Source organism: Lycium ferocissimum, chromosome 7 (genome assembly GCF_029784015.1).
Source record: "Lycium ferocissimum isolate CSIRO_LF1 chromosome 7, AGI_CSIRO_Lferr_CH_V1, whole genome shotgun sequence".
In the NCBI taxonomy this organism is placed as follows: domain Eukaryota; kingdom Viridiplantae; phylum Streptophyta; class Magnoliopsida; order Solanales; family Solanaceae; genus Lycium; species Lycium ferocissimum.
The window spans coordinates 32,768,270-32,787,589 of NC_081348.1; the positions used below are offsets into that span (position 1 = coordinate 32,768,270).

Genomic DNA, 19,320 nt, shown 5'->3' on the forward strand with positions numbered 1-19,320 from the left:
ACATGAGATTCAATTTTACATCGTTATCTTTCTGTTGTAATTTGTGATGATACAAGCAAAGAGATCACTACAAATCACACAAATCCCCCTCCAAGTGTTCCTTATTCTTTCTATTGCTACAAAAAAGCACAATTTTTTTTTTTTAAAAAAAAAAGGAAACTAGTCAGTACAAGGTTGGTAACTTGTACTTGAATTAAAAGCAAAACTGCCATCAATTTATGAACTGTCTAAACATTCAGTAACTAAGTTGTTCAGGACATTGGTTTCTCCAACAAAGCAGAGAAATACCACTCATTCATATCGATCCCTCGATCAAGCTTCATGCCAGCATTCCACCTCAGTTTCTTGAATCCAACGCGCTCCAGCATAGGAACATAAGTTGCATTCAACTGTGATCCCATACAGAAGAAGTGGTCCAACCAGAACAGTCCTCCAGGCCTCAGAACTCTGTATATGTCATACAGAGTGAACTCAAGCATGGTATCCGGGATCCAGTTGCTCAGAATATGCATAGAGTGTACGATATCCAGAGTATTCTCGAAGAAAGGAAGCCTCTGAGAGACACCAACATGCATCGATATCAAGCCCCTAGATGAAATGAAGCTGTTGAATGGACCATCCAAATTCATGGAAGTTGTTACAATGGTTACATTCCTTTCCTTCATCCTAGCAGCAAACGTGCCCGTGCCTCCTCCTATATCAAGTCCAATGCGGATTGTTCCCTTTCGTCTTGTTGCCATAACCTCATCCATCCCAAAATCAAGACCTCCATTATCAAATTGCCACCTTTGTTTCTCCCTAAACTGTAAGTCAAAGCAGTCTTTACAATCATAGAATCCTGGAAACTTCCTTCTATTTATCAAACAACTGTAGTTCTTACAAGTATATGGATCCCAAATAATACTTCTGTCTGGTGGTGTGGACCACAGGCTTTTTGGCGATGGATTTGGTTCGACATAACCAACAGGCGCCTTAGGATGGCACCGCCTTCTTGGAAGTGGCTCACAGCCTTTAAGCATTAGCCTTTGCGCGAAAACATCATCAACAGGACATTCCTTCCCAACGTGATATGTCATGTACTGTGCTAAATCTTCTTTATAACTCAAGCAACCTCCTCCAACCGAGGCATAAACCTCATCGGTCCCTGATCTTGGCGAGTACCCGAGTGGAAGCTTGTGAGGGCCTAAAGCAAGCTTAGCTTCACTTGACAAATCATCAAGAATATCATTGAAGTTGAGCAAAGTGGAATCTTTTGTCTTGTTTATGGACTGGTTAAGGATGTTGAGTTGAGCTATAAGTTCATTGACAAGTTGGTTAGTCGACTTGAGCTGTTGGTTCAAAACTATGATCTGGGATCGACTCGTTTCGAGTTGTTTCTTAGTGGCATTGAGCTCATTTAAGAGGGAACTGGAATCTGATGAAAAAGAATCATTAATGGTGTACTTAGAAGTGGGATGCAAGTTTAGTGAAGGACGAGTGAAGATGTAAATGGTAAGAAGATTTGTTAGTATGATGAGGACTAGTAATTTTAGCTTGTATTTGGTTTGATCATTGATGCTCTTAAGTGTTTGTTTCCTAGGCAAATTGTCATCATCTGGACTTCCCATCAAAGATTAATTTGTGTTTTCAGAGGAATGTAAAGTGATTGGTGATAATGTTTTGGGGAAATGAAGTGAAGGGAATAGAATGGAAGGAGAAAAAGAAGAAGAATTTGATCAGTACTTAAACCGAGGTATGCTTCACTAATTGGAATAGTACAAGAACTTTTTTGTTTATAATTTATAGCGTGTTTATTTTAAGTAAGATTAGAACTCAGATTTCACTTTGGTTGACGATCTGTGTAAATAAAGGACTTTGTGCATTGTAATACGCCGTTTGAGACGTTCGAGAATGACTTTTATATTGCTATTTTAATTGGTCATTTAAAACAAAGATCCAAGGATAGAAGAGATTTAAGTTAATTTACGTTTGGTATCTAAAATAATCGCAAATAATCTCGAGCAAGTTATTCATTTAGGCCTCATTTATTTTAAATTTAAGATTAAGGCAGCCCGAGATGAAACAGACATCCGAATATTTAAGATGTTGGCTTCTGATCTGAACAGTTGAATGATTTAAATTTTTTTGTTATTTACGATCTGAATAGGTATAATTTATCTATATTTATAAATATAAATTTATAATAAAATATTATTAATTTTAAGCTTATACTAACAATAAAATATTAGAAAAATCTAATTGAAACAAAACAAAATCTTAATTTGTTCCCAAACTGCTCCGTCGTTTCCATCTTCTTCAAAGTCCTCTCTAGCTTTCAATGTCGCAATTCAAAGAGATTTTCTATCTTACAAATCAGGCCCTTCTCGTCTTAATACAAAGAAAATTATGAATCTTTTGTCTCATAAAAAAGGTATTTTACTATGTAAAAAGCAGGTCCGTCGAACTCGAAACAAAAACCAACAATTTTCTTTATGGAGATTTTACAATCCTTGGTCTTTGGTTGTTTTCAATTATAATCAATGCATCGAATCCATGCTGCTATTATCAACATTTGGGTGGTTGTAATTGAATATTAATGGATGGTTCATCCACAGATTCTTCCCTTTTGAGTCTGGAAGGGATGAATGGTTCAAGCTCTTATGAAAAAGATTATTGGGGAGGAATAGAAAATCTGCACTGTTGTTTACATTACAATCAAGAGTAATTAGGAGAAGAGTTGAAGAAAGAGTTTTGAAAGAAACAGAGAGGCGTGGTCGTTTGCAGAAAAAAAAAAAAGAACGATTGTGCAGAGAGAAAAAAAAGTTACCTTGTTTTAGGTCTGAATACTTTTCAGACTTTTTCTCAAATCTGAATTATTCAGACACATTCAGATGTATTAAGATGTTTTAAAAGTAAAAAAAAACAAATGCATTTAATGGGCTGAAATATGAATTATTCAGATTCAGACCCCTATTAAGTGCAAATAAATGTCCCCTTAGTCGGTCGGTCAAAAAAAATTATATTTACTAGTCAAATATATAATAAATTATACACTAATCATGTATGTATTATACATTTATCAGCTATTAATTTAGGCGGCGTTTATACAACGTAAAAATCCTTTTCTTTTCTAATGTCAATGTAATTTGACATGTTATAAGAGGTTATTTACCATTTATTCCACACTCCACTAAATGATTATCATATAGAATTACATGCAATTGCCTTTTCATGAAATATGATTGTGTAGTTAACATTTTACACCAAGATTGCATAGCCCTCAAACTCAAATAAAATTAATAACAATTCTTTATAGTATTTTATTAATCGAGAAAACACCAAAAAGGAATTGTTAATTCCTAGCCTGTTTGGAAAGCCACTCAGGTAATTGGAATTGGGTGTAAGTACATAGTTTGATCTGTTTGTTTGATCAAGTAATTACACAGTTAGGTGAGAATTGAGTGTAATTGAGAGGGTGTAATTACACTCTCCAATTCTCAAGGGGGATTGAGAATTGGGTGTAATTACACCCTGTAATTACGGGTTACTTTTTAGTTTGTTTCTTTTTTGTTGATTTTAATTTCTATTATTTTAATTTCTTTTGATTTTTAATTTTTTTTTTATTTCTATTATTTTAATTTCTTTTTATTTTTACTTTTTAATTATTTGTATTTTTTAAAATGTATTTTTATTTTTATATTATTTATTTTTCATTTCCTTTCTTCCCATTCCCAACCTTTACTTCTTGTGGTTCCATATAATTGCTCATATTTTTTTTTATTCATTTAGCATAACAGTGTTATTATTCTAATTTTTGAAACTACACCTCTTAATATTGGAAAGAATGAGTCATTAACAAACTTAGCATATAACAAGTGACGTTATTAAAGTTGTGAATGAGGTTATAGTCTTATATTTTCTCTTTCTTTTGAATTATTTACTTAAGTTACGTTGAAACTTACTTATGTAAGGTTGAAATTTGACATACGAGTATTATGTTAAACTTTTTCTTTTGAATTTTGAATTTAGGTTATATTTTCAATTTTAAGTTATTTGCTTTCACATTGCATGTTATTTATTTTTCACTTACATTTGATGGATTTTTGTGTCAAACATTTGAATAATGTTATGGCATTATATTTATAATTTTTTTTTGTCAAACATCCAATCCATGACGTTCTCACAAAAAAAAAAAAAATCTTCAAAAAAAAAATCTTCTTTTAAGTTTTATAATTAATTAAAATTAAATATTATTAATTTGAAATATATATATATATATATCAATTATTTTTTACAATATTAGTTACAAATATATGTTTTTAATTAATATATTTTCAAGAAACAATGTATTATTAAATAACTAATTTAATATCATTTATAAAAGGCAAGTATTTTTTAAATATTTTAAATTTTTTATAATTAAATTTTATTTTTAAATTAAACTAACTGTGTAATTACATTTGTGTAACTGAACAACACGTTGTAATCACACTGTAATTACGTTATGACAAACAAACAGATCGTTGTAATTACACTATTGTGTAATTACTACTCTAGTAATTACATCAATTCCAATTACCAGGTGGCTTTCCAAACAGGCCCTTAATTTCCCAATCTCCAAGGTGGCAGGTGTGGTAAGTGCACTTAATAAAAGGACAGGGCCAAGGTGCACTTAATAAAAGGGCAGGGCCAAGCTTTCAAGCATATATCACAAAAACAAACAGTTGCACAAATATAAATTTGAGTGACTAGAATGACCTCCGAATGCATGTAATGACTCCAAGCAGCCATGTCGATCATAAGCTTCTTTTTTTGTGGCTTCTATAATACGCAAGTAGTAAACATAAATAAATTTGAAATAACTTATCTATGTATATTTATTTATAAACTCGCTAATAAGAGTTCTCATCTTGTTTAACTTTTTTCTTTCTACATTCTTTTTTATGCTTTGTTAGGAAAAATTTAAGTAAAATGTAAAATTTTCATGGGTCTATTATTTTTAATGGATAAAAATAATCCTTCTCGCTATAATAGCCGTGGGAGAGGTTATAGCACTCGCATAATTAAATATTTTAATATTAAAATTTATCAATTGTTAGAGTTTCTTTCTTTTTTTTTTTCCTCGTTCTATCTCATTAATAAGTCTGGATGATAAAGGGCATCCAAGTATAGCGCGCATAGCTTTCGCTATGTGCAGAATTTGGAGAAGGATCGAACCAATTGGATCTATTGTAAATAATTTTACTTTATACTACCCGCACAAGATATTTCATGATTGGAATTTGTAAGCTTTTGATTACACGTCAATGAGTTTTACAATTACATACTAATAGAAAAAGAAGAAAAAAAAAAAAAAACATAGATGTATTGGTATCTTTTTCTCAATAATTTCCTTCCAAATTATCAATAGCATATCAACATCAAATACTTTTCTCTCAGATAAACTAGTTGCTAAATGCCCTTTCCTTGGGCCTTGGGTTTGGACAGTAGCGAGTGAACTGTGAACCCACCTCATTAAGAAGAACATGCCTTAATCTACGTACAGAACGGACCCCTCCCTTTGGATGACCACATAAATAGATCCGGTGAGTATAAAAATCCTACTTAATTATTGACCAGTATTGTTAGGAACTTTTCAAAATTATACGGCCCAAAATCACGTTAGACTCACGTAATTATATTTCAGTTTGAAGAAAAATTCGTTTCAAGCTCTAAACTTTCCTAAAGTTGGCATCAAGGGCGGAGCCAAGTGGGTACAAAGGGGTTCATCCGAACCCCATTCGGCAAGAAATTACACTTTATATATAAAGCTAAAATTATTTTTTATATATATTTATATATAAAAGATGTTAAATCCCCTTGATATATCTTAAGTATTTTAACTCCTGAATGAAAATGCTTTGTACTCCCATTGGTTAGCATCCAAGCTTATAAGTATGATACTCCTTTTTCAAAAATCATACAATAAATTAAGATGAATCTAGTACACATTAATAGAATGGATAGTGAAGGTTTATATACACGAACCTATTGTTAGGAGCTTGGAATTAAGGGTTTGCTGTTGGTGCTAATTAGATGGAATTCATTTCTCAAGCTGAGACATAATATTATCTTGACTTAATTGGTCACTTGCAGCGAAACTAGCTGGCAGCGACAGAGACACCACTACAACAAAGTATAGAAATTGCAATAGTTCTTTTGGCAACAAAAATAATATATATATAATGTGGTCAATGATATTTAGAAAAAAGAACAACTTAGTTTTATTGTTGGCATATATATAGTAAATCTTTTAAAAATGAACTTTTTTTGTTTTAAAAATTTAATTTTGTTATCAGATATAGTATTATTTATTGTTGCAAAAATCTTTTGTAAACTAAAAAAAAAGTTGTTGCCGTTATTGCAATAACAATGATTAGGAAAAGTTTGAATAGAATGACAAAAAAAATGTTGTTGCCAAAAATACTTTTTGCAATAATAACCTATCTATGGCAACAAAAAAAAATTTGTTGCCAAATGGCTTCTTTCTTGTAGTGCACCCTAAGTGTTACGTACTTCTTTTATGGAGTATATAACAGAGAGAATTGGACACACAATTTTTATTTTTACTAGGAAGTAGGGCGAGCTAGGTACATCTCAGTTGGTTCATCCAGAAACTCATATACGCAAAAATTAATTTTTGCACTAACAGTGTATATCTTAGATTAAAATTTTTTTTTTTTATATATACGTAATAGATGTTGACCTACAAACTGGTCGCGTAGTTTCGTGTATTTCTTCTTCATATTTTAAAGCAAAAGGCTTTGCAGGTAAAATTGCCGCCAGCACCACTGCTAGGAAGGACGATTTCATTTAACTCTTTAAGATGAAATAAAGTCATTGTATAAGTACAAGTTGTATGGGGTCCAATGCATATGGTGCAACATCGCCTTAACTTAGAAAAAGGGAACTATATTTAGCCTGTAGCAGGATGTCTCTGTTTGTGGGCTTAGATTGATCAGTACTTACCACAGTGTTAGTTAGAATGATTTGGCTGAGAGAATACTTGACTAAGTCTTCTACGTACAGATATATTATCCTCTTGCTGATCAGAGACTAGAGTCCACATAACAAATCAACCACTTGTGGTTTCTGTTTCTTTCCATTAGTTTTTTCTCTTCCCTAAAAAAAGAATATTTCTTTGACCCTATTTAGAGAGGAAGAAGAAGGTTAGGTTGCATGGTGGTGGATTTAAACAATGGTACAAACAAAAATCCTACTGATCATCTCTTGTCTGCTTATTTCTATGCAAGTTTTGGTGCAGCTGGAAGCTTTTACCAATTCTGGTGACTGTATGTCTTACTTACTACATCTCTTTAGTTGTTTTTGGTCCTATAATTGATTCATGAAACTCATATACACTAACAATGTAAAGAATTTTTGCACAAACGCATAATTTAACATGCTATACGATAGGTTGTACGTCTTTTTTTCCCTGGTTATTATTTCTACATATTACCAACAGGTATTCGCAGTTATCATTTTTTAGGTGATCTGAAGATCACATATATAGTAAAGCAGAAGTCTTTGCAGATAGCGTCCATGCTTGAGGATGTCTGATATGATCATCATGTATAGATTTACATGCTCCACATTGCATTTTGTTTAAGAATTAAGAGTCACTTGAAATTAAGTTCCCAAATGATTGATTAATGAGCCTTAAAACCCTTTCCACTTTGCTATCTCTCTCTCTGATCTCTACCTGTTTTTTTAATCCTTCTTATTTCCATGGGTTTGTTCTAAAATAAATGTTTGTTTAAATAAAAAGGGACGCATCCCCAACACAGAGCGTTTTTTCTTATTATTCACTAAATGAGGAACTTTATGTGATACATATACCTGCAGTATTTTCTGAAAATCAATAAATAATTAGAGTATGGTAGTCTGAAAAAAATATGGGTGCAGATGGTGTTCTAGAGTCACTGAAGGACGAGTGGGAGAACGTACCTCCAAGTTGGGATGGCTCTGATCCTTGTGGTGATTCATGGGAAGGCATCGGGTGCAACAATTCACGTGTTATTTCTATGTAAGCATTTTTTTTTTTCGTGATTAACTGAAAATTGTCGAATCAGAATCATATCAATTGGAAGTTCTTTTTAGGAAAAAATGATATTACTACTCTTTAAAATATTCCTAAATTTATGAATAAATATTGAAATTAAAAAATTGAAACACAACTGCATCCGTTTACTTATTACTCCAATAGTTTAGTCAAGAATTCCACTTTTCCTTAGCTCGACAATGTCACATGTTATAATTCAATGTCCACCCACCTCATATTGTGTCAACTAATGAGCTAAATAGTTTTCTTCCTATTAATTTTAATTTTCCCCATCTGTTCTATTATAACAAAAATTTAAGAAAAAGAATCTTCTGTTTGAATAAATAACTTAATTATTTTAAAAAATGAGCAACAAAAGAAATTAGCTTTGTAGAAAATTATAGAAGATATTTTATCTCATTTGAGACAATTATGTAACTGTCACTGTATTTGCTCTTCCATTTTGGTCAGTTCATGTGTATAGGGATAAATGCTTGTTAACAAATGAAACTAGGTTAAAAAAAATCTTATTTTATTAAATGACGCTTATCTTTGGTTTCTTGTTTCTTTTTCATGCACACATAGTTACTTTTTGTAAATTGAGGCTCTCAAACCTATTATTTTGAGATACTAATGATTCTGAATATTCAGAAAATTATCAAGCATGAATCTGAAAGGGGAGCTATCTGGAGACATCGAGGCCTTGTCTGAACTGCAGATATTGTATGTCTTTCTACTCATTAAATATTAGTGCATTATAATTTAAGAATCATAACTAACGAAATAATTGGTAAAAATCAACTTTTCTATGAATCATTTTAGTTGTAGCTACTAGTTTTGTTTTTCCTTACTCATAAGTAATGGAGTAGTTTGGTGAGAGAAATTTGAAATGACACTTTTGCGTAAGATATTTAAAGTTTTATGGGTTCAAAATATGAAAACAATCTCAAGGTAATATACAATAACAGTTGAGTTCACAATTAAATATTTATAGATATTTAATAATTTTTTAAATATATATAGGGCATGGGTACTAAAAACTATTGTTCATGTATAACCATAGGTTCTCTTTTGCCCTTGCTTATTGATGGTTACTTCCCATGGTTGAATTCAAAATTTAGAGTTAATGAGTTCTCCACTCTCTGCTAGTTTCATATATCTGTTTAATTTAATGCACAAAGGCTTTTGGAGCACTCAAAATCTATTTTTTGGATTCTAAGGCCCCGTTTGTCCATAGATTATCCAAACAAAAAAAATTACTTTTTTTGGAATTTTGGAACTGCAGATATTGTTGTGTTTTACTCAAATTTTTGAAATTGTAACAGTTTTAGGTGAAATGTAGTTGTAAAAAAGTGAAATAATTTTTTAAAAAACTTTTAAGTCCTTTTTGCTGCGGGTTTTTTTTAAGTAATAGTTTACGGGAATACAACTTCAAGTTGTATTCGCGTATCCCTTTTTAAAGTTTCATGTAATCAAATCTTATTTCTGTGGATTCCGGAAAAAAGTGAAAAAAAATTTCTGGATATAAATTGAATAATATCTTATGTGTACATGGGCTAAATTTTAGAATAGTTCTCTTTTACATCGCGTGTTATTAATGGTTACTTTAATTTTTGTACATAAAGTGAATTCTTAATACAAACTAAGTTACTCGGATACTCTTCATATATGTGTTTGAGCTAGAACCCGTGTCGGATCCTCCAAAAATTCAAATTTTGAAGGATCCGACACGCGGTTTGATAAATTTTAGGCGAATTTAATTTTTGTCATAAAGTAATTTTTCCAGAATACAAATACAAGAGTAGAACTAAAGCTTTGGGTTAAATTTGTAACATAAGGAAGATTACGTTCGCTTCTACCTCCGCCCCTGGTCCTAGAGGCAATGGGTTCTGGCGAACCAGTTGCGTCTAGTCTAAAATCCAACACCGATTAATTTGACCATTTTGTTTGTGTGCATGGCGACGTGTTTAGAAGCATTGTTATGAAAAAAGTTTAACGACTTTGGTGCAATAAAATGATGAAAGTTGACAAACCATCCGTGAAATTAACTCTGTTCTTGAAGCACCTGAAGCTTTCTACTTTTTGCATGAAATAAATTACTTGTGCTTTTTCATAGCTCATTCACCAATCCAATTTTCCCCCATGTGATCTGCTTGTGTTCCTGCATGCATGCACAAATATTCTTGACTCTTGAAAGTATTTAGATTTTGTTTTGATTCTCCGGTTCCTTGTATAGGGATCTATCATACAACAAAGGCTTGACAGGTTCACTCCCTCAATCAATTGGAAGTTTGAAGAGTTTAACAACTCTGTAAGGGAATTACATGATATAATGCTTAATTGTTGTTAATTCACCAGCCGATTTCTTTATCTCCTGTTTCTAGAGAGTAATTGCTCCTAGCTACGTCGCAGGATCCTCGTTGGTTGCGGGTTTTCTGGGCCGATACCGGAGACAGTTGGATCCCTTAGCCAGCTGCATTTTCTGTAAGGATATCAATTTCTTCTATTTTACAACTTTTTTACCAACTATATGGCATGTAATCAGTGTAGGTCTTATTTCTGTTGTTCATATGATTTCTTGAATTGAGAAAAAAATATTAGAATGCTGGAATATTAACATATTTGTGTGGGACTGACGCGTAGTTTTCGTTGAGTTGCTGGTATATTAACAATATCCATATTCCTACTGATATAGATGGATCCAAAAACTATGCCTGCCAGAGTTGATTACATGGTTTGGATTGTTTTGTTTCACAAATTGATCATTTGACTGATCTTCATCGCATAAAGTTGCTTATTACATGTCTATTATCTCAATGCTTAATGAACTCAAGATATTGAGAAATATGCAGTATTTGTTGTTAAAGCTAGAATATGCTGACATTTCAGTACATGGAACACTTTGTGATCTCAGATTGGCTATCTAATTCGGTTTTGGATGCTTACAATTTAGTTATCGCCTCTGTTTGTCAATTTCTGATGGTATTAAGGGCGAGCACCTGTACTTTTGCGACTGACCACAGCTCTGTACACTGTTGTATATTTTGAAATAGATTGTCCATCAGCCTTTCAGAGTTGGAAAACATAAAGAGTTTCTTGTACTTTTTATTCTTATTTTTATTTTGCATAATATTGGCATGGAATGAGTTTAAATGGAGTAACATGGACAGTGAGGATTCATATAGTCAACCCCAATTTGTTTGGGACTTTGGCATAGTTCATTGTTGTTATACTATATTGAAATCTTTCCTGTTTCTTCTACTGGGCTACATTTCTAAAACACTAATCTGAATCATGCAGGGCTTTGAATTGTAACAACTTTATTGGACCGATACCAGCTTCTATTGGTAATTTATCAAAACTATCTTGGCTGGACTTAGCTGATAATAGGCTCAGTGGGCCTCTTCCAGTCTCCCATGGAAGCACACCTGCTCTAGATATGCTTGTTCACACAAAGCATTTGTGAGTAGTATTGTCCGTTCCTTAAGTAACATCTTCATCTCTCATTTTTATGTGATATACCACTTACCTTGCAGTCACCTGGGGAGAAATCGATTCTCCGGTGAGATTCCAGATCAGCTATTCAGCCCAAATATGACTCTCATACATTTGTAAGTTCCACTGAACTGGAAGTGTATATGTTTTGTCGATTATTTTGATAGATCAACAATAGTGTGGCCTCTCTTTTTGAGCACTCCCTTTGCCATTTTTCTAAAACTTTCTTGTCTCTCAATCACCCCAACTATCTAAGTTCCTCTTTTTTGTAGCGTACTTCTTCCGTTTGGCTAATGGTTTCTTCTGTTTGTGTCTTGTAATTGCACAGGTTGCTTGAGAAAAACCAGCTCACTGGAAAGATACCCCCTACATTAGGACTTGTGCAGACTCTGGAAGTGGTGTAAGTATTTCCAAAGTCCATCTTGCTTAAGGAATTCTAGTAAATGTGCCATCTTTCTTGCTTTACATTACCTGGGAAATCATAATAACTAGTTATCCATGTACACTGTAGTCGTCTTGACAGGAATTCATTATATGGATCGATTCCATCAACCCTCAAAAATCTCACAAATTTGGTTGAACTGTGAGTAGACAAGCAGATGCTGATACAACCTTGCTATGATCTCTGTTTTTACGAGTGTGTCAACCGCACTATAAGTTCTCCATATCACTTTTCGGTTCTTATCAAACAATGAATTCACTGGCCCCTTGCCCAATCTTACTGGCATGAATGTCCTCCACCACTTGTAAGTTCCTTGACGTACAATGCCTTGGGATACTTATGTTTCAATTGGAACTCAATTCTGCTAAGAAAATGCATCAATCTTGATGTTGTGATATTACAGACTATGTCTTTAGATTAGTTTAATTTGCTTTTGTGTCCTATGGTCATGTTTTGCAGAGATATGAGCAATAATACATTTAGCTCAGCTGATTTTCCGCCGTGGTTTTCAACTTTGCAGTCGTTGATGACTCTGTACCCATCTCTCTCTATCTTTCCTCTTTATCTCTTAGCATGCATATGTGTATCTGTCTCTGATTTCCCGCGCCTCAGCAGAACTCACATGCATCTGAGCGTATATATTATCCTAATTGCACCTCATCAATTAAATGTTCACAGGGTAATGGAGAACACTCAACTTCAAGGAGAAATTCTGCCAAGCCTCTTCAGTCTTTTTCAGTTGCAGACCGTGTGAGTATTCTTTTACTTTTAGGCCACGGTGCCTGTAATGCAACTATTCTCCTTTTTCGCTATGTGCTAGTCTTGTAACAAAGTTTCAAAAGGCAGTACAAAGTGACCTAGTATATGATTCTATCATTCTATATTTGCATTTCAAGTTTATGACAATGAGATGGTTCTTTATGACAGCCGCTTGAAGGGAAACAAGATTAATGGAACACTGGATATTGAATCCAGCTATAGCAGCCAACTAAAGCAGATTGATTTGCAGAACAATTCCATTGAATCACTCGCAGGAATACCTAAATATCCTTTTCAAATAATGTAAGTCCTCAAGCCACTTTTTCTCCACTTTTTCTCCACTTTAGCAATGAGGAAAGAAATACTGGATCATACCTGTTAGGATATTTGATAATCTCAGTTTTGTACTTGTTCACTTGGCAGACTTAAGGATAATCCAGTTTGTTATGAAGATGTATCAAAAAACTACTGTGGCGTTGCCCAAATGAACCTTGAATATTCAACCCCACCAGATAATTGCGTCAAAACTCCATGCAGTTCTGATCAAATTCCTAGCCCTACCTGTAAATGTAGTTATCCGTACACAGGCAGCCTAGTTTTCAAAGCTCCTTCCTTTTCTGACTTGAGAAACACAAGCATTGAGTCACTTCACAAGTCTATGATATCTTCTTTTAGCCAACATCAGGTGCAAGTAGATTCAGTTTCCTTGAGTAATCCGGAAAAGACAGATGGCTACTTTGCGTTACGCCTGCAAGTTTTTCCATTTGGCCAAGATCATTTCAACCGTACCGGGATTACCACAATTGGATTTACACTTAGCAATCAGACTTTCAAACCTCATCCAGATTTAGGACCATTCTATTTCAATGGCGAAAGCTACAATCACTTTGAAGGTGATAGAACATTCCATTGCTATGTAATTTATTCTTATGCACAAGTTTCATCTATCTACGGTCCATTATAAACAATTGTTTCTGATGAAAAGCTAATAACAAAGAGAAGTTGCTGTGCTCAAGTTCTCATATACGATGTGAGAGAAGGGACACATTTAGTTAAAACAAAGCCAAGTGTATGAATTAGCAAATTGTAAAGATATATGGCAGTACTATTATTTATTAGCTTGTTGAGGATCATGCTTGGGCACTGAGTGCAGTTAACTGATGACAATTAACTCTACTCTATACCTGTTACTAGAGATCTGACTTTACAGGTATTGTGCTTTACAGTTGGATCAAGAGGATCTCACAAGTCAATTTCTAAAGAAAATATAATCGGAGCAGTAGCTGGTGGATCTATCCTTTTAATTTTATCACTTATTATAGGAGTTTTAGTTTGCCAAAAGAAAAGAGCTCAAGAGGCTGCTAGAAAGAACGACCCTTTTGGTGAGTTCTGTGACTGTTCTTTAGTGTTGCTTCTAACTTTTTATTCTGCTGATGGTTAACGTCTTTTTTATTTGTCCAGCTACATGGGATTCTATTAAAGACAGCGGCAGTGTTCCACAGTTAAAAGGTGTAAAATGTTACACATTTGAAGAGCTGAAAAAATACACCAATAACTTTTCAGAAAGCAATTACGTCGGATCTGGTGGTTATGGAAAGGTTGGCTATAATTGACTTTTGATAATACAATTATAATTTCATTATGACTGATTAAAAAGCTATTGTTATAATTTAGTTGTTGAGACTATTTTCCAACAGCCACATAATTCCTCCTTGCTGTTGAGTAATAACCATTTTGTGCAATAATGTTCAATCCATAAGACACGTGAAGGCTAATATTTCTGTAGCTTATTGGCATAGGTTTAATGCCAGGTTTAAAAGTGCAACATGCCTCGTACTATCAGTATTGCCTACTTGGAACAGACAAAATGTTTATAACTAATGTTATTGCCCTAATTTTAGGTGGAGGGTGAGAATAGAGTTTGGGACCAATAGAATTATCGTTCGTTGCATCTACATTTCCACTCTGTTATAAAACAGGTCTGGACCTTTTGCTTCTTACGTTGAGGATTGCTCTGGATTAGTAAAGCTAATGTCTGGTTGAATATTTAAGATTGAGAACGGTAGCATTTCCACCGATGATGAGTTCAATTCATTGTTTAACATTACCACCTGACACTTTAATTAGTTATATGACAATATTTTTCCCAAACTAAAGTTAGTTGATCACTTTAAACTTCTTGCAAACATACAGGTATACAGAGGGATACTTCCAGATGGACAACTTGTTGCAATTAAAAGAGCAGAGCAAGGATCTAAGCAGGGTGCCCTTGAGTTTAAAAATGAGATTGAGCTTCTTTCTAGGTTTCATCACAAAAATGTTGTCAGCCTTGTAGGCTTTTGTTTCAGGCAAGGCGAACAGATGTTGGTCTATGAATATATACCAAATGGCTCCTTGAAAGAAAGTCTTTCAGGTATGAAATTCCTCCTATTGACTGTTATTTTGACGATCAGCTGCAGGTTTACCACACCTAAAGGGATTACATGACCAATGACTAATGTCAACTTTTGCAGGGAAGTCTGGGATTAAGTTGGATTGGAAGAGGAGGCTTCGGATAGCCCATGGAGCAGCCAGAGGGTTGCAATATCTTCATGACCATGTTGACCCTCCTATCATCCACCGAGATATCAAATCAAATAACATCTTGCTAGATGAGCGCTTGAATGCGAAAGTTGCTGATTTTGGTCTCTCCAAGTCGATGAGTGAGCCAGAAAAGGGTTACGTCAGCACTCAGGTTAAAGGAACAATGGTAAGTGCATACTTTACTAATGCTGCAACTGATACGTGAATTTGATTATATCATAAGGTGGCATTTCTTAGTTTCTATAAGTCATTGTTTTCTATATTTCGTAGTCTCTGGAAATTCTTGTCCATCAATAGATATAGACTGATGATCTTCTTGGTTTAATTCCTAAAAGTTAAATCTGGACTCATGTCCAGAGAAATTACACATTGTGCTGAACTGCCAGGTTCTGTAAGTAGGAAAACCGCTCATATATACATGCAGAAAGTGCTTGATACAATTTTCTTATAGAAAGGAGCGATAAGATTTTCTGCTTGATAACGTCACAAAATTCATAACTTTTGCATGCAAATGCTTTGTGATTTTTACACAAAGTAGAGAACTTTGGAAGCTTTAAACCTGAACACTTGATTTCATAATTGTTGAAGATTTTGTAAGTGAACATTTAATACGAGCTGCTGTGTACATTCATTGGCTTAGGGCTACATGGATCCAGAGTATTACACAACACAACAGTTGACTGAGAAGAGTGATGTCTATAGCTTCGGGGTTGTGCTACTGGAGCTTATAACAGCAAGGAGTCCTATCGTGAGAGGAAAATATATCGTGAAGGAATTGAAGCAAGCGATGGATAAGTCTAAAGACATGTATAACATTGATAGTTTTGTTGATCCCGCTATCCCTTCAAGCATGACACCTATCAGCTTCAGGAAGTTTGTGGATCTAGCTTTCACATGCCTCGAAGAAGCAGGAGCTCATAGGCCAACAATGTGTGAGGTGGTGAAAGAGATTCAGAACATCATGGAAATAGATGGAATGAACACTTACGCTGAATCAAGTTCAACTTCTGTAAGCCGCGAAGGAACCAGCGCAACCTTTGACCATCCTTACAGTGAAGAAAGCCTAAATCGTCACAGCGGGGGCACCAATTCGCGATAAACGTACCACCTATTCTCCTGGAGCCAGCAGCTTTAACTAAATATGCTTTGTTTGAAAAATGGTAAGTGATTCAAGCAGCTCTTGTCCTTGTGTTATATGTGTACATTCTGTGAATGTATGAGGGTGTTTTTGCATAGAGAATTAAGAGCTGTGTACAGCCTTATAGACATGATCGAAAAGTCCATCTAAGGATACTGTTTGTGAATTCATTTCAGTCTAATATATCCTGTGTGACATTATATGCTCAACTGTGTGGAAATGTTCATTTCATTACATGTCTGTCGTGCTGAAAATTGTCCCTCTAACGTCTATGCTGTTATCTCAGAAAAATAACCAATTGCCATGATCATTGTTAATTTGTTTTATTAATCTAATTGGATCCGTTGTAAATCTCAAAAATTGAAGAGATCAAATATTTGCACATCCACCTCTGTTATGCTCCAAACATTCATTTGAGGGAAGAAATTAGAATTCAGATGAATTTGGCAAGGCCCTTATTGTGAAAAATTAAAGTTAATTTTTTGGAAGAATAAATATCATAAATATTTAGAAGAAAATTAAAGTTAATTTTTTGGAAGAATAAATATCATAGATATTTAGAAGAATATCTAGAATGGTCTAGTGTGTAATATCTTAGATAATTATCTTATAGAAATATCTAGATGTTCTAGAGTGTTCCTAAAAGATAAGGTTGCTTAAATTTCTTGTAGATTTTTAAAAGAGTATCTAGAATCATCCATAAATAACTATAAATAGGGATGATCTTATACATTTCTAATCAACCCAATTGAAAGTAATACAAATTCAAATTCAAGAAAGCATTTCTTCCATAACCAAGTTCTATCTAAAATTTTTTCTCCTTTCCAAAACTTTATTTCTTTGGTTGGATCTTAGATCTTAGTAATGATCTTTGGATGGAAGGTTTCTCGATTTACTTTTCTTCGCTATATTTCTACGTGGTATCGAGCCGTGCTACATAGTTGGCTTCTGGATTTTATTTCAAGATCGGGTTAGAGGTAGATTCAACTGGTTTCTCTAAATGGATTTAAGCGGCCGTGTTAATGGACTGGGGATGGAGTTGTTGCATCAGTCCAATTACAAGGTATGGAAGACATGTATGGAGTCATACCTTGTGGGAGAGGATTTGTGGGATGTTGTTAATGGTAGTTACACAATTCCTCTCTGCGACCGGAAAATAGCGACGTGCGTAAGAAGTGGAGACGGATTAATGCGAAGGCGGAGTTCATCCTAAAGAGGTCCGCCTATAAACTTGTTTGATCATATTATAAGGTGCAAATCAATTTCATGAAATTTGGAGGATAACTTGATCGTTTGTTCAACAAGAAAGATGAAGCCCGGCTACAAATATTGGAGAATGAATTGGCGAACACCACTCAAGGTAATCTTTCTATTGCCGAGTACTTTTTGAGGATTAAGAACTTATGTTCAGAGATCTCTTTATTAAATCCGGATGAGGCTATCTCTGAAGCACGAATGAGAAGAACTATCATTCGTGGTTTGAAGTCAGAATATATTCCTTTTGTTACATCAATTCAAGGATGGGCTCGACAACCATCCTTGGAGGAGTTGAGAATTTGTTGTCATCACGGGAGCTACTAGCCAAACGGATGGCTAGTGTATGTTTTAAAGAAGAGGAAGGGAATGCTCTTGCGCGCCGACAAGAGGAACTTCAAAGGAAAAACATTCAGAGATACGCCACACTCTCGATCTCAAAGTGTTTCCAGCTCGCTAGAAAAGGAGAGAGAGTCTACTAATAACTATAAGAAGACTCTCAAATGTTACAGGTGTGGTAAAATAGGACACATAAAAAGATATTGCCAAACAAAAGAGAGCAACATGGCTCAAGTTGAGAAAGGAAAATCTTGAAGAAGAAGAGGGCCGGGAAGGTGCTTCATAGGCGAGGCTCGAGTAGTAGATGCCACGACTTCCGATTTCGAAAGAGATGGATCATAGATTCAAGAGATAATACGGTCCATTACGTGGAGAAGGAAGGCATTGGTGTCATCAACAAAAAGCAAGCAGATTCCAAAGATGTTCAGACTAGTGACGTGGTAGCTGCTATCGAGGAAATCAACGAAGCAGATCCTAAAATTAGTAATAAAAGTCTGGACGTGGAGGATGTTGAAGTAGATCCTGAGCATGAAGTTTCTGAAACTATATATGACAATGGTGACCATTCTAGAGAAAGCATTGAGGGAGTTGTAGTGGAAGTTGAAGTCTCTGATCAATCATCTGCCATATCAGAGTCAATCACTAGCTCAGATCAAATACTGGAAGCAGATGGAGAAGCTGACGGTCAAATAAATGAAGAGGTTGACCTTGAAGGCCCAATTTCATATGGAGAGACAGATAATATGATTCTCGGATGCTCTGAAGCTGAAAAACAGTTCATTGAGGAGCTGAAAAAGGAATCTGGTGGTGGATCCTACGGTGGTCTTTGAGTCTTTGTAGGAAATTAATGGTCAAATCGTCACCGACTCAGGTGCTTCTCCAAATAACACAATTGTCAAGGACCTAAGAGAAAGAGGGAGTCTGGAAACTCAAGAATGTGAAACTCAGCATGAAGATGGTTCACGTGGTTCGCAAAGGCCAAAAAGAAATATTGTCAAGTACGTAGTAACGAGAGATGAAAATTTTATCAAGATGTATTCATGTTTCTTTAGTGGCCCAATTATTAGCGGAAAATCATCATCATTTGAAGAAGGAAGAAATGTTGAGAAAATATTGTTGAGATCTTCACCATGGCACGCTCACAAGCTTCATCTGAGTTCTTCCATGACAAGTTCAGGATAGCTTCCAAAAAATTACTTTAAGGAGGAGTGTGAAAAATTAAAGTTAATTTTTTGGAAGAATAAATATCAT

At 34.4% G+C, this 19,320-nt stretch overlaps 2 protein-coding genes across 2 annotated transcripts; one reads left to right on the forward strand and one right to left on the reverse strand.

The window, feature by feature from the left end:
• Positions 1-147: 147 nt before the first annotated feature.
• LOC132064468 (probable methyltransferase At1g29790) lies at positions 148-1,610 on the reverse strand. Its single transcript, XM_059457458.1, has one exon. It carries the CDS (start codon positions 1,605-1,607, stop codon positions 252-254), a length of 1,356 nt encoding a protein of 451 aa, XP_059313441.1. The 5' UTR covers positions 1,608-1,610; the 3' UTR covers positions 148-251.
• Positions 1,611-7,037: 5,427 nt separating this feature from the next.
• Positions 7,038-16,710, forward strand: LOC132064469 (leucine-rich repeat receptor protein kinase HPCA1-like). The gene is made up of 19 exons (XM_059457459.1): positions 7,038-7,310; positions 7,924-8,044; positions 8,711-8,782; positions 10,296-10,370; positions 10,472-10,543; positions 11,360-11,521; positions 11,596-11,670; positions 11,883-11,954; positions 12,066-12,137; positions 12,232-12,300; positions 12,456-12,530; positions 12,675-12,746; positions 12,924-13,058; positions 13,179-13,648; positions 13,982-14,137; positions 14,217-14,353; positions 14,949-15,168; positions 15,269-15,504; positions 15,979-16,710. The coding sequence occupies exons 1-19, from the start codon at positions 7,217-7,219 to the stop codon at positions 16,435-16,437; spliced, it is 2,844 nt and encodes a 947-aa protein (XP_059313442.1). The 5' UTR covers positions 7,038-7,216; the 3' UTR covers positions 16,438-16,710.
• Positions 16,711-19,320: the final 2,610 nt, after the last annotated feature.